The sequence below is a fragment of the Salvelinus namaycush genome, chromosome 26 (assembly GCF_016432855.1).
Source record: "Salvelinus namaycush isolate Seneca chromosome 26, SaNama_1.0, whole genome shotgun sequence".
Lineage (NCBI taxonomy): Eukaryota > Metazoa > Chordata > Actinopteri > Salmoniformes > Salmonidae > Salvelinus > Salvelinus namaycush.
In genome coordinates, this window is record NC_052332.1 from 33,878,389 (window position 1) to 33,896,834 (window position 18,446).

Genomic DNA, 18,446 nt, shown 5'->3' on the forward strand with positions numbered 1-18,446 from the left:
GTCTACATTGGACATTGTAAGATCCACTCAGTGATGAATCAGAAAGTCAGTATGCTCCCACAGTACATGTGTCGATTTATGTTACAGAAAGCTTAGGTTTTTAATCAGATATTCAATCTTTTTTCTGACATATCTTAAAGCTGTTTATTTAAGATATGTACCTGCAGTGAAAAATAAGTTGCACTTACATATATATATATATTATATATATATATTATATATATGTGTGTGTGTGTGTGTGTGTGTGTGTGTGTGTGTGTGTGTGTGTGTGTGTGTGTGTGTATGAACATGTATTTAATTAAGAATCTTTTGTTAGGTTTTGTTGCCTGCTTTGGCTTGTGATTTCTTTATCTTCCTGATCAAATACTCCTTATATATTAGAATAATAAACTTGGCAGAAGTGGAGCTGTTGTAGTACAGGTAGTTAACATCACACATAAGCAACCCTGACTTATATGCTGCAGTAATGTTGTTTGTTTTCTTTTATGTGTGCTCCAAGTTGGTTGGTATTTCTATTACTGTTATGAAACAACCTTGTTTGAATTGTATGACTGCTGTTTTGAAATAGGTGATGAGTTTTTTTTATGTATGTAGGTAGGCTACAAGGAAGTTTCATACTTTGACTTGTCAAACACTGGACTGGAGTGAGTTTTCCAACATTTCCAAGTTGAGAGCTATTATATGAGAGACATGAACCGATTACACAGAATACAGCCTTATCGCACACATTACCTGACAGACAGAGAGGGTCCAACCTGCTAGAGAAGGAATAGTGACTTCTCTGACTGGAAATTTTATTTCCACCATTTAATCGATAAGGTGCTGAAATATATCTGCCAAAATGTTGCATTTGTCAGGCTTATAAAATCTGGCCGTCATAATTATACAATAACGATTTCAAAATTCCCTGTTCTAACAAAATAAGTAAATGCTAAAATATCAAAAGGGATACCACTTAATAGCAATTCATTAATCAAAAGAAACCACTGTTGTATATGTTGTCTTACTATGTCAATCAAACATATAGATTGAACCCTGTAGTGACCTTAATGTCAAAGTCTTTTTTTAGAGCCAACTACCACTTATCAAACCAGAAAAGAGATTTGCACTAAACATATTTTGGTCTTCGTTGATGGAAAGCAATATGACACAGAACAATTGACACATTCTTCAAGCCACAGTATCTCAAATAAGAGAGCTGTCTGTGCACAGGGGTAATGCTGTGTAAAAGGTGATATTTGAAAAGTTTGTTGAATTTTTTTTTTGTGTAAAGGTACAGAATGGAAACTTGTTGTCTTTGAGACGCACATTATGAACTTGGACACGCACACATTGTTGTTTAGAGTTGACATATTTGACCAATCAGAAGTGTCCGAGTCTGAGGTGCATAGTTTCCTCTTGTGATTGTTTTGGAGAAAATGAAACGGCTCTTACTAGCCCAAAATGAGGGACAGGAAGGAGAGGAGTGTTACAACATATCCCATAAACATGCAATCATTGTAAAATGTCCTCATCAAAAAGATAACTGAACAAAAGGTAAAAAAGGTTTATGTTATGTAGACACATTTTTTTTTCAAATGATTCCAACATAAGACATTAAACTTCCTCCATGTTAAAACATACAGTTTTCTTCACTGATTTACTCATTTTTGTTTTAAAACACTCATATGATCTGTAAAGATTCAAGGTCAGTTCAAGGTCATTTTTCTGGGAAATTATTGATTAAAAATATTTATGAAAAAAAGACTACAACATTTGTGTAGTAAAACACTGATGGATGGGAAATGTAACTTTCCTTGTCAATTGTAACATCAGTTTAGCCATCCAAAGAATCAAAGTCCACCCACATATATTGTAATTCATAATTACCCATAAGAAAATAGACAGCAAGAGTAGTGGGGTGAAATATTGTTGACACCTAAATGTTCTTTATTGATAATTTTAAATCATCAATAATTTATGATAGCAATCATGATAACTATGATTTTTGGTATCTGGAAATATTAGCTTTCCTGTTATTAGGCCTACCGTTTTGTGGTGCTGCAGTTTGTCTAAATATGTTGCGTGTTAGAGGAAGCATAAGTATGTGCCTTCTTGTAATCTCCTTGGTGAGCTTGTTATTATTGAGAAGCTTAAGCCAGCCAATTGTGTTTGCACTAAAACCAAATTGCTTTTGTGATGTAGGCTATTTAAAGCAAGCTTGTTGCGTCACTTTAACCGTACAGTATGCATGAGGGTGAAATTGGTAAGTGATAGGGCTAGAGCTCCCATCTGTTGAACTAGTGCAGTTTAGGGAATCCCCTGAACATATCAGCTTTGTACTGCGTTCACTTTTTGATTCCATCTCATTTATTACTCTTCTAAATTATCACAGACACATGTTCTACAGTAAATAGTCTCTGTGGAATATCCACATTCTAAAAGATAAGTAAATAACATAAGAAATAAAATACAGCCCTCCTTTTTTATTTTTTTCATATGCCACAGCTGAACAGCTGCATTACTGTAGTAAGAGATATTCAACCATTCTCTCAACCCATGGAGATGCATGATTACAAGAGGTCGCCTCGAGACTTGGTCAACTTTATTTTTATGTTTTTTGAAAGTTTCTGTTTCTAAGTTCTTTTTGTTTGTTTAAATCTAAGAGAAAGACCTACAGTACATGCTTTGAGTCTTACAAATGCACCTTATTCATGTCAGTCTGAGTGGAAAAGACTGGCTATGTAATATCTCTGGTTTATCACCTTACTACACAGCATGTTTTCACTTTATGCCAGTTTTGCTATTCTTCCGTGCATATGATTTCCAAAATAAACCTTATATATTTTGTGAAAATGTTTAAAGGGATGTGCCAAAGTTTGGAGGCGATCTCCCAAGTTTTTATGCTAATTATTTGTTCTTTCTTCCTCCTTTAGTTATCACAATGGTATGTCAAACCTTTCCTATCAATGTGTGAAAGCAAGTTATTTCAGCAAACAGTATCATTACCTGCCATTTTACAGTAAGCCCTGTATTTCACGTATATTTACCAGTGATGTGTATTTGTTATTATAAAGAAAAATAGCCGTAAAGCTTCATTATGTTACATAATATTGTGACTTTTTTCGAAAAACTGTGAAGACTTATCTTGCATATACTTTATACAGAAGTATTAAGCCTTAATACAAAAGACTAAAAAAAGTGAGGAAGAATAAACTGATTGTTGCTAAGTAAGGATGATTTTTTGTAAATGTTACCAGCACTTTTTTTGTAATTTTCACTCTGAGGTATTGTACAAGTTCACGCTGTTTGTGAAGTTTGATTATGAAGGAATAAAAACTAGTACTTTCCTGTACTTCACAGAAAGTAATGTTGTGTTTTTATTTCATTAAAGGATTTGCTTAGTGGACCAGCCATATGTTGCTACCTGATGCTTCAATAATTCAAAGGTCCATACTACATTAAGCCACTGATTTCCAAACAATTTCAACTAGTGAAATGTACTCTTTGATGGTCAGCCTATGCAGTGTGGGTTTGATCATGTTAAAAAAATTCATACCCAGACCATAGAAGTTCAAATCTTTAGTTCAAGAAAAAATAAACATTTTATGATTCAAGACATTAGTTATTGTTGATTGCATTATCATACCTTCTAGTTGGCTATATATAGCTGTTCAGGAAACTACATACCTCTCCAGAATTAAATGATGGAATTAATTCAATGCCATCACATGGCTGTATACATTGTTTTACCACACAAACTATGTACAAAAAGACATGAAAACAACCCAACTATTATAGTCATCCTCACTATATGAGCCACATTACAACTGGGTATGTTTATATATTTTTTTCTCCACAATTTCGTGGTATCGAATTGGTAGTTACAGTCTTGTCTCATCGCTGCAACTCCCGTACGGACTCGGGGAGGCGAAGACACGACCCAACCAAGCCACACTGCTTCTTGACACAATGCCCGCTTAACCCGGAAGCCAGCCACACCAATGTGTTGGAGGAAACACAGTCCAACTGGCGACCGTGTCAGTGTGCATGCGCCCGGCCCGCCACAGGAGTCACTAGAGCGTGATGGGACAAGGACATCCCTGTCGGCCAAACCCTCCCCTAACCTGGACGACGCTGGGCCAATTGTGTGCCGCCCCATGGGTCTCCCAGTCGCGGCTGGCTGCGACACAGCCCAGGATCAAACCCAGATCTGTAGTGACGCCTCTAGCACTGCGATGCAGTGCCTTAGATCAATGTGCCACTTGGGAGGAAATCACATTATATGTACCTTAGCTTTGATTGGACTGATCATGTCAACATCATACTTTCAAAATCTTAGCTAGCAAGCTAGACAAGCAGTCATCATCATGAATCACATTGACAATCTACTGCAAATCGTTTTCAATCCTTGTCATTTAAAGAGGAAATTATAGATAAAATGTATCTGTGCTCATCGGCCATTGGACACAAACGTTACACAACAAGTTGGAAATCGCAAATTCAACAATGAGTGGTTTGGAAGGAATCAGTGGCTAACTCAGAGTGTTGCTAAGCAATCACTAGCCTACTATTCAGTGTTGTGGGTGTGTGGTCCAAGTCTGGGTTTATTGGCCTCTTTTCCAAGCTTAAAAGGATAAACATTCAACACCATGGGCAAGAAAAGTTTGAATACATTGGCCATGCTGTCAATCCAGCATGACTTTAGTGAGTTCAAGACAACTGGGAACTCTGAAAAAAACTAGCTCCGACTGGGAAAATACGTTTTGAACGGTCATCCAACTCGGAATTCCAAGTCTGGGACTTGAAATTCCAAGTCTGAAACTCGGGCCTCTTTCTAGAGCTCCGACCTGAAGATCACTGACGTCATGATTCGACCTTGTGTTTTTCCGAGTTCCCACTTGTCTTGAAAGCACCATAAATTCAGATAATGCCAGACTTGGATGACAAAATTTGCCCACAAGGACTTCCGTGCCACCTTTCTGTTCAAGTGAGTACAGCACAACAAGGTGAGTCCAAAAATGTATTTTATATTACTGCATAAATTATGTAATATGCCAGGGAGATATGTATACTGTAACTAAGAAATTAATACTAAGTGTATGTTCTGTAGTAAACTGTTAGTAGCCCATGTGCTTCACCCTAATAATTTGTTCCCTTTCCCCCTCATAACTTAGCCTACTGTTCTGACTTGGTGGTGCACATGTAGCCTATAGCCTGTTTTAGATAAATGTAATCATCGAATATTGTAAGAGCTTTCAATGTCTGCTTATATGCCCCCTTTATTTATCCTACGGTTCTGACTTGGTGTACAGGGAGAATACTGTAAGAATGGCCTATGTTCTGAATTCTGTCACTGTACATTTCAAAAGTTCTGAACAAATAGTTATGACTACGTCCGTCCCAGCTTGCTCATTAATGTCTTAATCGAAATTATGGATTGCCTCTTATGCGCTCGTCGTCCCCTTATGCCACTGTTTGTACATATCAATTGTCAGTAGAAACCACATTTGTTGAGGCAAGTCAGCCATATCAGCTATGTTTTTTAAAAAGGCAGTAAATGAGGCTATATGAACTGTTTCGCTGCCAGACAAGGCTCCGCTGATAGCAAGGTGTAGCAGTGGTAAGGATTCACTCCATTGTGCTGAAAAGAAAGCTCTGCTGTTGGGATAGCTTTATGTAGGCCCTAACAGTTTGTGGGCACCGTTTGTCACCGTTATAGTGCAATTAATGTATTGTTTAGTGTTGTGTAGTGGCTTTGCTGGCATGCATCTTAATTTTTTGTTGTTGAGTGTGCCCCACCAAGACTGACATGCTAAAATCGCCACTGGTGGTAAGTAGGATAGAGTTCAGGGAAAAACTTGGGGGAATTCGTGTTCCAGAAGAAGACAAGTCATTAATTATAAACTACTACTACTGAGTGGTGCAGCGGTCGAAGGCACTGCATCTCACTGCCTTCGAAAGTCACTGCATCTCAGTGCTAGAGGTGTCACTACAGATCCTGGTTCAATCCCGGGCTGTATCACAACCGGCCGTGATCGGTAGTCCCATACGGCACACAATTGGCCTAGTGTTGTCTGGGTTAAGGGAGGGTTTGGCCAGGGTAGGTCGTCATTGTAAAATAAGAATTTGTTCTTAACTGACTTGCCTCGTTAAATAATTGTATTTTTATTTAAAAAAATATTAACTGGATGGTCATGATTAGAGCCTGGCATTATTTTTCGGGTCATGGGTAACTGCATAAATGGAGTGTGTCTGTAAGTGGCCGTGTCAACAGAAGTGGGAGGATCAAGAGAAGTGGGTGTATGGAAAGCGAATCAGCTAATTGGGCAGATTTGTTGTCACTCAAGACCGTTTGTGGCGTGGCTGATTGGTCTGCATGACTAGTCGATTGTTGAAAACTGTAGCATTTTTAGCTCAGCCTAACCCTAACCTACTACGTTAGATCTCTTAGCCTGATATGTAAACATTAAGCTACTCATCACTGTTGATCCAGCCATTTTGTTGCTGTTTTTGTGTTACACCCATCGCTGTTGATCCACCAACTTCTTTTGCAACGCCAACTTTCAGACACTCCAAGCAAATATTTTTTTATAACTAACCTCATTGTTCTACCTGTGCTCCAAATATCCAGTTACCCACACTTGTCAATTTCAGCAGATCTGGGCCACGAGTGCCAACTGCGTAGTACGCAGCATTGATGTCCTCGAACATGCCAGCTGTGTCGCACGCGCCTTTACGACAGCGTACGACAGACTTCACTCCCACACGGCATTTGCATTGCACGTGTGTTTCTAGCTAGTTTCGAGTCAACATGGCCAAGTCAAAAGCTACACGAAAGAGTGGAGAAACTATGAAGATGACAAGGTTTGTGCACTGAACTCACATTTTCAATAACTCGGGCCTCTACTGATATTCTTTACAGTGCGACTAATTAATTGAAATGAAAGGTCTTACACCAAATTACGTTAAGTAGCTAACCTTTGCGTTTTAGCTAGCTACCTGGTTCACCAAAGGAAAACGTTACCTGCCCGAATGCATAGTACCAACTGTAAAGTTTGGTGGAGGAAGAATAATGGTCTGGGCGGTTTTCATGGTTGGGGCTATGCCCCTTAGTTCCAGTGAAGGAAAACCTTAACGCTACAGCATACAATGATATTAGCCAAATCGCTAATTTTAGCTAACTAACGTGATTTGGTGTATTTGGCACCCTCAGTGGCTCTCGACCTTTAATTTCAAGTAATTAGTCGCACTTATTTCTTACACTACATGACCAAAAGTATGTGGACACCTGCTCTTCGAACATCTCATACCAAAATCATGGGCATTACTATGGAGTTCAAATCAAATTTTATTGGTCACATACACGTGATTAGCAGATGTTATTCCGGGTGTAGAGAAATGCTTGTGCTTCTAGCTCCGACAGTGCAGTAGTATCTAACAAGTAATATCTAACAAATTGCACAACATACCCAAACATCTAAGTAGGAATGAATTAAGACTATATGTCTATGGACGCGCGATGTCAGAGCAGAACGGACTAAGATTCAGTAGAATAGAATACAGTATATACATATGTGATGAGTAATGCAAGATATATAAACAAAGGCTCCCCCCTTTGCTGCTATAACAACCTCCACACTTTTCCTGGCATACACCAAACCCAGATTAGTCTGTTGGACTGCCAGATGGTGAAGCGTGATTATCACTCCAGAGAACTTATTTCCACTGCTCCAGAGTCCAATGGCAGCAAGCTTTACACCACTCCAGCTGACGCTTGGGATTGCGCATGGTGATCGCTTGGCCATGGAAACCCATTTCATGCAGCCCGGATGAACAGTTCTTGTGCAGATGTTGCTTCCAGAGTCAGTTTGGAAATCGATAGTGAGTGTTGCAACCGAGGACCGACAATTTTTACGCACTACACACTTCTGCACTCGGTGGTCCTGTTCTGTGAGCTTGTGTGGCCTACCGCTTCGCGCCTGAGCTGCTGTTGCTCCTAGACATTTCCACTTCACAATAACAGCACTTACAGTTGACCGGGGCAGCTCTAGCAGAGCAGAAATTTGACAAACTGAGTTGTTCCATCATATGACGGTGCCACGTTGAAAGTCACTGAGCTCTTCAGTAAGGCCATTCTACTGCCAATGTTTGTCTATGGAGATTGCATGGCTCTGTGCTTGATTATTATAACCTGTCAGCAACAGGTGTGGCTGAAATAGCTAGATCCACTAATTTGAAGGGGTGTCCACATACGTGTGTGTGCTAACTACACGTTGCACAGAACTCCAGGGGCTAATGATGATGGTCTTTGGTAGATTAGTCAAATATTGATGGAATAAAAAGATAACTAAGTGCAAAGTAACAGGTAGCTCTTTTGTCCCCCACTCCAGTTCCCGTGAGACGGTGGTCCAGGGGATGGATGACGAGGAGCTTCAACGGGCACTGGCAGATGACATCATTAGTGCTAGTGAGGATGAGGTAGGATACATACACACACACACCTGCAGTAATTATCTTGAGCAATAATAAGATAGTAGCTTATCTGTCTATTTGGAATTTTTGAAACATGCAGGAAGAACATGAAAGAGGAGGTCACTATATTGAGAATCAGTATGAGCTGACTTTTCAAAGCACATGAATTCTGGATTGGTCGGTTCATTTTGGGTACAGTGTAGTGCTCTATACTGACCTTTTTTACAAGGAGCATGTTTGCTCCTAAGTTGAAAATGTAGGCATACAGAAATACATTTAGGAGTATGGAAAAAATGTCTACAGGTAATAACGCTAGAATCCTTCATTTTCTCACTCACTGGTGCTCATAAATGAAAATTCCAGATCGCACTGCAAAATATTTACGTGCATATGTGAGTACAATGGACGAATGTAGAGCCCTGCTGTTTGTTTTGTCTGATACAGGGAGGCAGTGATGATGAGAGGAAACACTGCAAGCTGCTGGAGGCCATCAGCTCGCTTGGGGGGAAGAAGAGGTGAGAGATGTCGGAAAATTGTGCTCCTATAGTACCTTCCTAGATGAGTTGGGCTTCTGGAGTTATACAGGAGAAATGAGGACTGGCAAACTTGGCCCACCAACTCATTATATTATTCACCAGTATGTAATGTTACATTTTTACTTGTATTGCTTTTGTAGTCATGTTTGATCCATTTCTTTGTCTGATGTGCATTGTTTTCACGATCAGGAAGAAGCTTACTGAACGGTCTGAAGCAAGCATTCAGGTGTCAGAATTCACAGTCAATGCTGAAGGTAAATGATGCTAAATGTACCTGATTTACTTATTTGAAAATGCCTTGTGCTTTTATCAAGGTTTTTTGTCAGTTAGTTTGTGAAAGTTAAATGACAGGATCCAGGAACCATGATGGAAATCCAAAATGTGTTTGAACAATAAGCTGAGTCTGAACTGTATGTCTGTCCGCGTGTCATGACTGACAGGTGAAGGAGACAAAATAAATTTGTCTGACCTCATTGGAACCTTGGATAAGACCCCCAGTGCCTTAATCAAGACGAAGAAGCAGCTGAAGAACCTTCAACACAACCAGAGCACCCTGGAGACGCCCCTGACCAGGAAGGAGACAGAAAAGGTAAGACCACCGACAGAGGCAGGATGTCTAGTCTTGAATGCAGGCCACTGTTAACGACTCAGAGGATTGAACAAATATTCTTGTACAGATCCAAAGAGAAGTGGCTTTTGAGAAAACGTCAAAAGAGGTGTCTCGCTGGCAGAGTGTGGTCCTACAGAACCAGAAGGCAGAGCAGCTGGTCTTCCCACTGAACCAGGAGCCCTCTGGCCCCAAACGCATAGAGCAGGTGGTGGCTGGATGGAAGGTGGGTGTAAAAATATCCTTTTGAGTTTTCTGTTTGTGTAACATGATTATAAACTAATTTCAGATTCATATTTTATGTTCAAGGCCCAAACCCCCCTAGAACAGGAGATATTCAGCCTCCTACGCATGAACAAGCAGCCTCTCCATGACCCTGTCTTGACGCCCACGGAGGAGGCTTCTCTCAGGGCCATGAGTCTGGAGGAGGTGAGTCCCCGCCTCAAGCATGACATCCAGTATGTGGTCAGATGTGTAAAATAAGCTGAATATGGTGTGTTAGTGCTGGGCAAGGACAAAGGCCTGCACGCACTACTGATATTGACTTCATTCTGTATGTGGACAAAATGGACAATGTACTGAAAAACAACAATGTACAAATTGGGGAGTTTTTCTAAATGGTTCTTGGTTGTCACATATCTACAACCAATATATAATACATTATTACATTTTTTTGCAGGCCAAGATCCGTCGGGCAGAACTCCAAAAAACCAGAGTACTACAGTCTTATTATGAAGCGAAAGCCAAAAGGGAAAGAAAAATAAAAAGCAAAAAGTGAGGGTTTGATATCCTTACCATGTAGTTCCCTATATTAATGAGGGTTTGATATATCCTTATCATGTAGTTGCCTATATTAATGAGGGTTTGATATATACGTACCATGTAGTTCCCTATATTAATGAGGGTTTGATATATCCTTATCATGTAGTTCCCTATATTAATGAGGGTTTGATATATACGTACCATGTAGTTCCCTATATTAATGAGGGTTTGATATATCCTTACCATGTAGTTCCCTATATTAATGAGGGTTTGATATATACGTACCATGTAGTTCCCTATATTAATGAGGGTTTGATATATCCTTACCATGTAGTTCCCTATATTAATGAGGGTTTGATATATCCTTACCATGTAGTTCCCTATATTAATGAGGGTTTGATATATACGTACCATGTAGTTCCCTATATTAATGAGGGTTTGATATATACGTACCATGTAGTTCCCTATATTAATGAGGGTTTGATATATACGTACCATGTAGTTCCCTATATTAATGAGGGTTTGATATATACGTACCATGTAGTTCCCTATATTAATGAGGGTTTGATATATACGTACCATGTAGTTCCCTATATTAATGAGGGTTTGATATATCCTTACCATGTAGTTCCCTATATTAATGAGGGTTTGATATATACGTACCATGTAGTTCCCTATATTAATGAGGGTTTGATATATACGTACCATGTAGTTCCCTATATTAATGAGGGTTTGATATATACGTACCATGTATTACATACCCTGTATTAACGAGGGCTTGACGCTTTATTTATTTTGCACTACAAAAGTGAACTGTTGTATTGATTTTCCTAAATTGTGCGGTGATAAGAAATTCCTAACTTCTGTAGCTGTAAATTCTGCTGGAGGATGAGCAATGTGAAGTAAAAGGAAATTAGCTGATCCAGGAGGAGGTTTATTAACTGAGATGGTGGAAGGAAGGTGGCATGTGAATGCTGTAACATCACTGCAAGGGAACATCAGAGGCACTACATGATGAATAACATTCCCATTTCTTCCCCAGATACCACAGGGTACAGAAGAAAGTGATGCGTAAGGAGTATCTAAAACAGTTTGATGAAATGGTTAAGACAGACCCTGCTGCTGCCTTGGAGGAACTGAAGAAGATGGAACTGTCAAGAATGAAGGTAGTAGGCTTTGTGAGACCTTTACATGAAAGGAGAGAGTGATGGAAACAACTTGAAAGAACCTAAGAATAAACTGTGATTATTAGCATTAAACCTGCTTATTTTTTCTGTTTCATCTCTATTCCCACAGGAACGAATGTCTCTGAAGCACCAGAACAGTGGCAAATGGGCCAAGTCCAAGGCCATCATGGCAAAATATGATGATGGGGTAATGTGCTTTTAAACCGTTTTTAGATGTTTGTTTAAAAGATATTACGCTACCAGTCGCAATATTTTATTAGCAAAAAATGTTTTAAATGTATTGGGCAGTTTGAGAGAACCAGTGTTTTCAGAAAAGAGCGGTATCATATGGAGAAGAAATTTATCAAAATGTTTAAAATATAGGTAGTGTCACAAAGATACCAATATTTTTTTCACGGCTAAAATCAATATAATCTGCACATGAGAAAATGCAAAGATGGTGTGCATGTAAACATGCTAACTGTGGTCAAACGGTAATATTGTTTATACTACTCTTTATCAATCTTACATAATGTAATCAGTCACCAAAGTTGGTGGCAATTTCTTTTCTAGTTTAAAATTCTGTTTTTTCATTAAAAAGTGTGTGTGTGAGGGCTGACCTCTGACCTGTCAAATATGGAGCCCACTCCAGCTCTGTGGGCACTGCTTTTGCCAGAAGGATCCCAGCTGAGGAAGCCCTAATATGGATACTGTGCTTTTAATCTGCACAAACTGAGCCGTAAAATACAACTCACAAATATGGAATGGCAGTCAAAATGTAATGGCAGTTTCAAATATGTAAAATGCAGGTCACAAAAGTAATCTGGAGTCACAAATGTCACATTCACAAAAACATATTCGACCGCGTGTTTGTAAAATGTGCTGTATTAACCAGAAAAAAGCTATCTTGCATTTATTTGCTAATCTGTTTTCGTTAATGATGACTCCTTGGCTTTTGGATCATGACATACTGTGAAACTACAATGAACAAAAATATAAACACAACATGTAAAGTGTTGGTCCCATGTTTCAAAAAATGTCCATATGCACCGGAAGCTTAATTCTTTCAAATGTTGTGCACAAATTAGTTTTCGACCCTGTTAGTGAGCATTTCTCCTTTGTCAAGATATGTCACACCTGTCAGGTGGATGGACTATCAAGAAGCTGATTAAACAGCATGATCATTACACAGGTGCACCTTGTGCTGGGGACAATAAAAGGCCACTCTAGCATGCGATTGGCATGTTGACAGGAATGTCCACCAGAGCTGTTGCTAGAGAATTTAATGTTAACCGGAACCCCTCGCCAACAGCCAATGATATTGCAGGGCGCCAAATTAAATCAACAGAAATCTCATAATTCAAATTTCTCAAACATACAAGTATTAGACACCATTTTAAAGATAGAATTCTCGTTAATCCAACCACAGTGTCCGTTTTCAAAAAAGCTTTTCGGCAAAAGCAGAACATATCATTATGTTAGGTCAGCAACTAGTCACAGAAAGCATACAGCAATTTTCCAACCAATGGAAGGAGTCACAAAAAGCAGAAATGGAGAGAATTAATCACTAACCTTTGATATTCTTCATCAGATGACACTCCCGGGACAACATGTTACACAATACATGTATGTTTTGTTCGATCAAGTTCATATTTATATCCAAAAACCTCAGTTCACATTTGGCTTTGCCTCCAAAACATCCCGTGAATTTGCACAGAGCCACATCAATTTACAGAAATACTCATAATAAACATTGATAAAAGATACAAGTGTTATTCACAGATTTAAAGATATACTTCTCCTTATTAATGCAACCGCTGTCAGATTTCAAATAAACTTTACGGAAAAAGCAAACCATGCAATAATCTGAGTACGGCGCTCAGAGACCAACACAACCCAAAAAGATATCCGCCATGTTGGAGTCAACATAAATCGGAAATAGCATTATAAATATTCGCTTACCTTTGATCTTCATCAGAATGCACTCCCAGGAATCCCAGTTCCACAAATGTTTGATTTGTTCCATAAAGTCCATCATTTATATCCAAATGACTCCTTTTGGTTCGCGCGTTCAGTACACAATCTAAACTCACGACGCGTGGGCAGGTCCAGGCAAAAGTTCCGACTTAAAGTCATATTACAGTTCATAGAAACATGTCAAACGAAGTATAGAATCAATCTTTAGGGTGTTTTTAACATAAATCTTCAATAATGTTCCAACCGGAGAATTCCTTTGTCTTCAGAAATGCAATGGAACTCAAGCTAACTCTCACATGAACGCGCATGGTCAGATCGTGGCACTCTGGGAGAGACCTTACTCAATCCCCTCTCATTCGCCCCCACTTCACAGTAGAAGCATCAAACAAGGTTCTAAAGATTGTTGACATCTAGCGGATGCCTTAGGAAGTGCGAAATGACCCCATAGAGACACTGTGTAGTCGATAGTCCAAGAGTTGAAAAACTACAAACCTCAGATTTCCCATTTCCTGGTTGGATTTTTCTCAGGTTTTCACCTGCTATATGAGTTCTGTTATACTCACAGACATCATTCAAACAGTTTTAGAAACTTCAGAGTGTTTTCTATCCAAATATAATAATATGCATATATTAGCAACTGGGACTGAGTAGCAGGCAGTTTACTCTGGGCACGCTTTTCATCCAAATGTGAAAATGCTGCCCCCTAGCCATAAGAAGTTAATTTCTCTACCATAAGATGTTGGAGGCGACGTTTTATAGAATTTAGCGGTATGTCCAACCAGCCTCAACCGCAGAGCATGTGTATGGCGTTGTGTCGGCGAGCGGTTTTCTGAATTCACCGTTGTGAACAGAGTGCCCCATGGTGGCGGTGGGGTATGGGCAGGCATAAGCTACGGACAACGAACACAATTGCATTTTATTTATTTAATTTTTACCCCTTTTTCTCCCTAATTTCGTGGTATCCAATTGGTAGTTAGTCATGTTTCATCGCTGCAACTCCCGTATGGACTCGGGAGAGGCGAAGGTCGAGAGTCGTGCATCCTCCGAAACACAACCCAACCAAGCCGCACTGCTTCTTGACACAATGCCCACTTAACCTGGAAGCCAGCCGCACCAATGTGTCGGAGGAAACACTGTACACCTGGCGACCATGTCAGCATGCACTGCGCCCGGCCCGCCACAGGAGTAGCTAGTGCACAAGGACATCCCTGCCGGCCTAACCCGGAACAACGCTGGGCCAATTGTGCGCCGCCCCATGGGTCTTCTGGTCGCGGCCGGCTGCGACACCGCCTAGACTCGAGCCCAGAATCTCTAGTGGCACAGCTTCACTATGATGCAGTGCCTTAGACTACGGCGCCAATTGGGAGGCAACAATTGCATTTTATCGATGGCAATTTGAATGTACAGCAATCCTGATCCTGAGGCCCATTGTTGTGCCTTTCATCCACCGCCATCACCTCATGTTTCAGCATGAAAATGCACGGCCCCATATCGCAGGGATCTGTACACAATTCATGGGAACTGAAAATGTCCCAGTTCTTCCATGGCCTGCATACTCACCAGACATGTCACCAATTGAGCATGTTTGGGATGCTCTGGATAGACGTGTACGACAGTGTGGTCCAGTTCCCGCCAATATCCAGCAACTTCGCACTTCCATTGAAGAGTGAGACAACATTCCACGGGCCACAATCAACAGCCTGATCAACTCTATGCAAAAGAGATGTCGTGCTGCATGAAGCAAATGGTGGTCACACCAGATACTGACTGGTTTTCTGATCCACGCCCATACTTCTTTTTAAAGGTATCTGTGACAAACAGATGCATATCTGTATAAGGGCCTAATGAATTTATATCAATTGACTGATTTTCCTTTACATGAACTGTAACTCGGTAAAAATCTTTGAAATTGTTGTATGATGCGTTTATATTTTTGTTCAATGTGTATATACGGGCAAATTTACAGACAGATTTTTATTTAAAAGTTGCATTCTATATTTGAAATATATCGCCATAGGGTATGTGTCATGAGACTGAAATAAATTGGAGACTGATTTGGTTTCTCTTTGTCCCCAGGCTCGCAAAGCCATGCAAATACAGCTGGAAGTGAACAAAGATCTGACCCAGAAGTTGGTAATCCCTGCTGACGAAGATGAGGAGGATGAAGAGGAGTCAGCAGAGACCTTGCCAGACTTTGTGAATGATGTAGAGCCCATACTGGACCAGGTGAATCCATGGATGAGAGGCAAACTTTCTACAGAGCCTATGATGCAGGAGGAAAGCAACCGTTTAGATCCTCCTGTTTGGCCCAGAGAAGTGGGAAAACCAGGGGAAGGATGGGACGACCAAGAGGAGGATGAGGAGCAGATGGAGGAAACTGAAGAAGAATCACTTTTAAGAGGGTTTGAGGAGAGGCGGAAATTGCGTCAAACTGAAGATGTTGAGGTTGCACCTATGTCTATGGAGGAGAATGACGGTAAGGTGATTGATATAGTGTGTCACAATGTAGCATCAGGTCTTTGCAGATTAGTTTCTTATCATGATCAGGAGTGAAATGACATTGAGACAAGTTCCCGGTTTTGTGTTTGTGTTGTCTCTCACAAAGTACAACTTCTTTTCCATTCAAACTCCAGATGAGAAGAAAGCTGAGATTTTAGACATCTCTGACGATGATGAAGAGGCTGTAGAGATTTCAGATGATGAAGAGGCTGTAGAGATCTCTGATGATGAGGAGGCTGGGCTCTCAAATTTCACCAGCCTGTTCCATGGGCTAGTGAAGAACCACATGGAGCCTCCAGCTGACCAGCCCAAGGCAAGCCCAGGTGCAGGCCAGGAAGAGAGCCCTGCCCTGCTGGAGGAGGGCCTGGTGCGGGTTAGGACCCTGGAGGATGTGGAGCTGCTCAGTCAGGACATTTCTGCCAGTGACACAGCACTTCTGACCACCCAGACTCCGGGCACAGAGGAAACAGACACTCAGTCTGCAACTCAACAGGCAGACAAAAAGAGAAAGAGAAAGAAAATGATTGATCCCAATGAGGTTCTGACCAAGGAAGCAAAGGTCATCGAAATGCCGTTGGCTCCAACAGCTATTGAGGATGTTGAGGTAAGGGACACAGTTCAAAGACCAATACATGTATTTTTCAAGGCGGATCTGAAACGAGCGCCCTTCGATCTGCAGGAGGATTCAATGCACCAATTAGCTCACCTTCCTGCAAAAAGATCTTTACGTATCCTATGCTGTTACCTGGGAAATTAAACTCTGCCTTTTCTGTCCTGTATTGCCATCTCAGGACAAGGAGGAACAGAGGATCATCATTAAAGAGGCCTTTGCAGGGGATGATGTCATCTCCGACTTCCTGAAGGACAAAAGGAAACAGGAGGAGGCAGGAAGGCCAAAGGTTATTGACCTGACGTTGCCTGGATGGGGAGAGTGGGGGGGCCTCGGTCTCCAACCTTCTCGTAGCAAACGCAAGAGGTAAGTAGATGGCAAAGGCATTAAATTGTAGTCTTTTGACAAACTGCTCCAAGTAGTATCATGCAGGCTTAGTGAAGGTATTTTTGAGTTTGTCCCCCTAACATGGTTTGCTTCTTCGTCTACTTAAGATTCCGGGTAAAAGTTGCTCCACCTCCACCAAGGCAAGACCAAAAGCTCCCTAACATCATAATCGCAGAGAAGCGGGATTCCTCCATTGCTGCACACCAGGTGACCTAGCTCGTGTACTATTTAAAACAAAGATATGAGGTTGTCAGATGAGTATGGTCTCCCCCCCCCAAAAAAAGTGTGACAATGAGTTCTGGTTTAACTTCTAATTTCTTCATATCTTGCAGGTGTGTCAGTTACCGTTCCCATTTGAGAACCCCACACAGTTCGAGCGCACCATCCGTTCTCCTGTTGGCCACACCTGGAACACCCAAAACACAGTGCAGAAGATCACAGCGCCAAAGGTCGTCACCCAGTTAGGTGCCATCATTGAGCCAATTGCTCGGGAGGACTTAATAAAGAACAACAGACAGGCAGTCACAAGGCCCAGTATTAACCTGGAGTCAGACCAAGGCCCTCAGAAGAAAAGATGCTCCCAGCAAAAGAAGAAACACAAACGCAAAAGAAACTGATGGTCCTACTGGTTGTCATCACTGAAATGTCTGAGACTGTTGATAAGAACTCATTCTGTTCATTAGGTTAAGGGCTTGATTCAATCCGTATCGCTGAAGTTCAGCGCTATAGTGCGATTTGAAATGTCAATGTAATTTCCAATTGAGCTGACATACAGCATTTATCGTATATGCTGTCTCTGCGAACGCAGACATGTTGCCTTTTAAGTGTCAATCACGCTACAGATTGAATCGAGCCGTCCGGTTGAATTTGACTGTAGAGGGTTCTGTGTCTACTGGTTATGTCTATTTTAGTGGTTGACTCTGATGAGGGGAAACCAAGCTGTGCGCTTTTCTTTTTTTTTTTGCAGTAAATAAAACCTCGAAATGAGACCATGTCATGAAATTATATTGTAAACCTGAATCTGAGATATATCAACATAAACCTGGTGTTCAAACGGAGGATATAAAAGTACACTTTCATAGGAAAACATCTGTTTTATGAAATTGTTTTTTGGGTTTAAAGTGCTTAATAAAACACATGACACCTAATAAAGCTCACTGTCTGACCCTTTCAGGACTATTCTGAATGAGGTGCTGTTTTCTTTTACCATTATGTTTATAACATTTTGATACATGGAGTTTGCTGGAAAAAGTTGATTCTTGAGAGATATTCCACAAGTAGCAAAATAATTTAATCGACTCATCCAGAGCAATGGTCAGTAATCCATAGATTAGAGCTACTCATGGTGTAAAAGCTTGCTGTTGATGACATGACTAGGAGATTAAATATAGTTTACTTGGTCACATTGCACAATAACTTTCCATTGCAGTTCAGAGAATTTGACATCA

General features: G+C 40.6%; 1 protein-coding gene across 1 annotated transcript; it reads left to right on the top strand.

Moving 5' to 3' along the window:
* The first annotated feature begins 6,490 nt into the window (after positions 1-6,490).
* Positions 6,491-18,184, top strand: si:dkey-251i10.3 (uncharacterized protein LOC553498 homolog). The gene is made up of 15 exons (XM_038965342.1): positions 6,491-6,846; positions 8,373-8,460; positions 8,899-8,969; positions 9,180-9,244; positions 9,431-9,579; positions 9,668-9,823; positions 9,907-10,026; positions 10,277-10,371; positions 11,402-11,525; positions 11,656-11,733; positions 15,579-15,978; positions 16,136-16,605; positions 16,793-16,977; positions 17,106-17,205; positions 17,331-18,184. Exons 1-15 carry the CDS (start codon positions 6,794-6,796, stop codon positions 17,613-17,615), a joined length of 2,439 nt encoding a protein of 812 aa, XP_038821270.1. The 5' UTR covers positions 6,491-6,793; the 3' UTR covers positions 17,616-18,184.
* Positions 18,185-18,446: the final 262 nt, after the last annotated feature.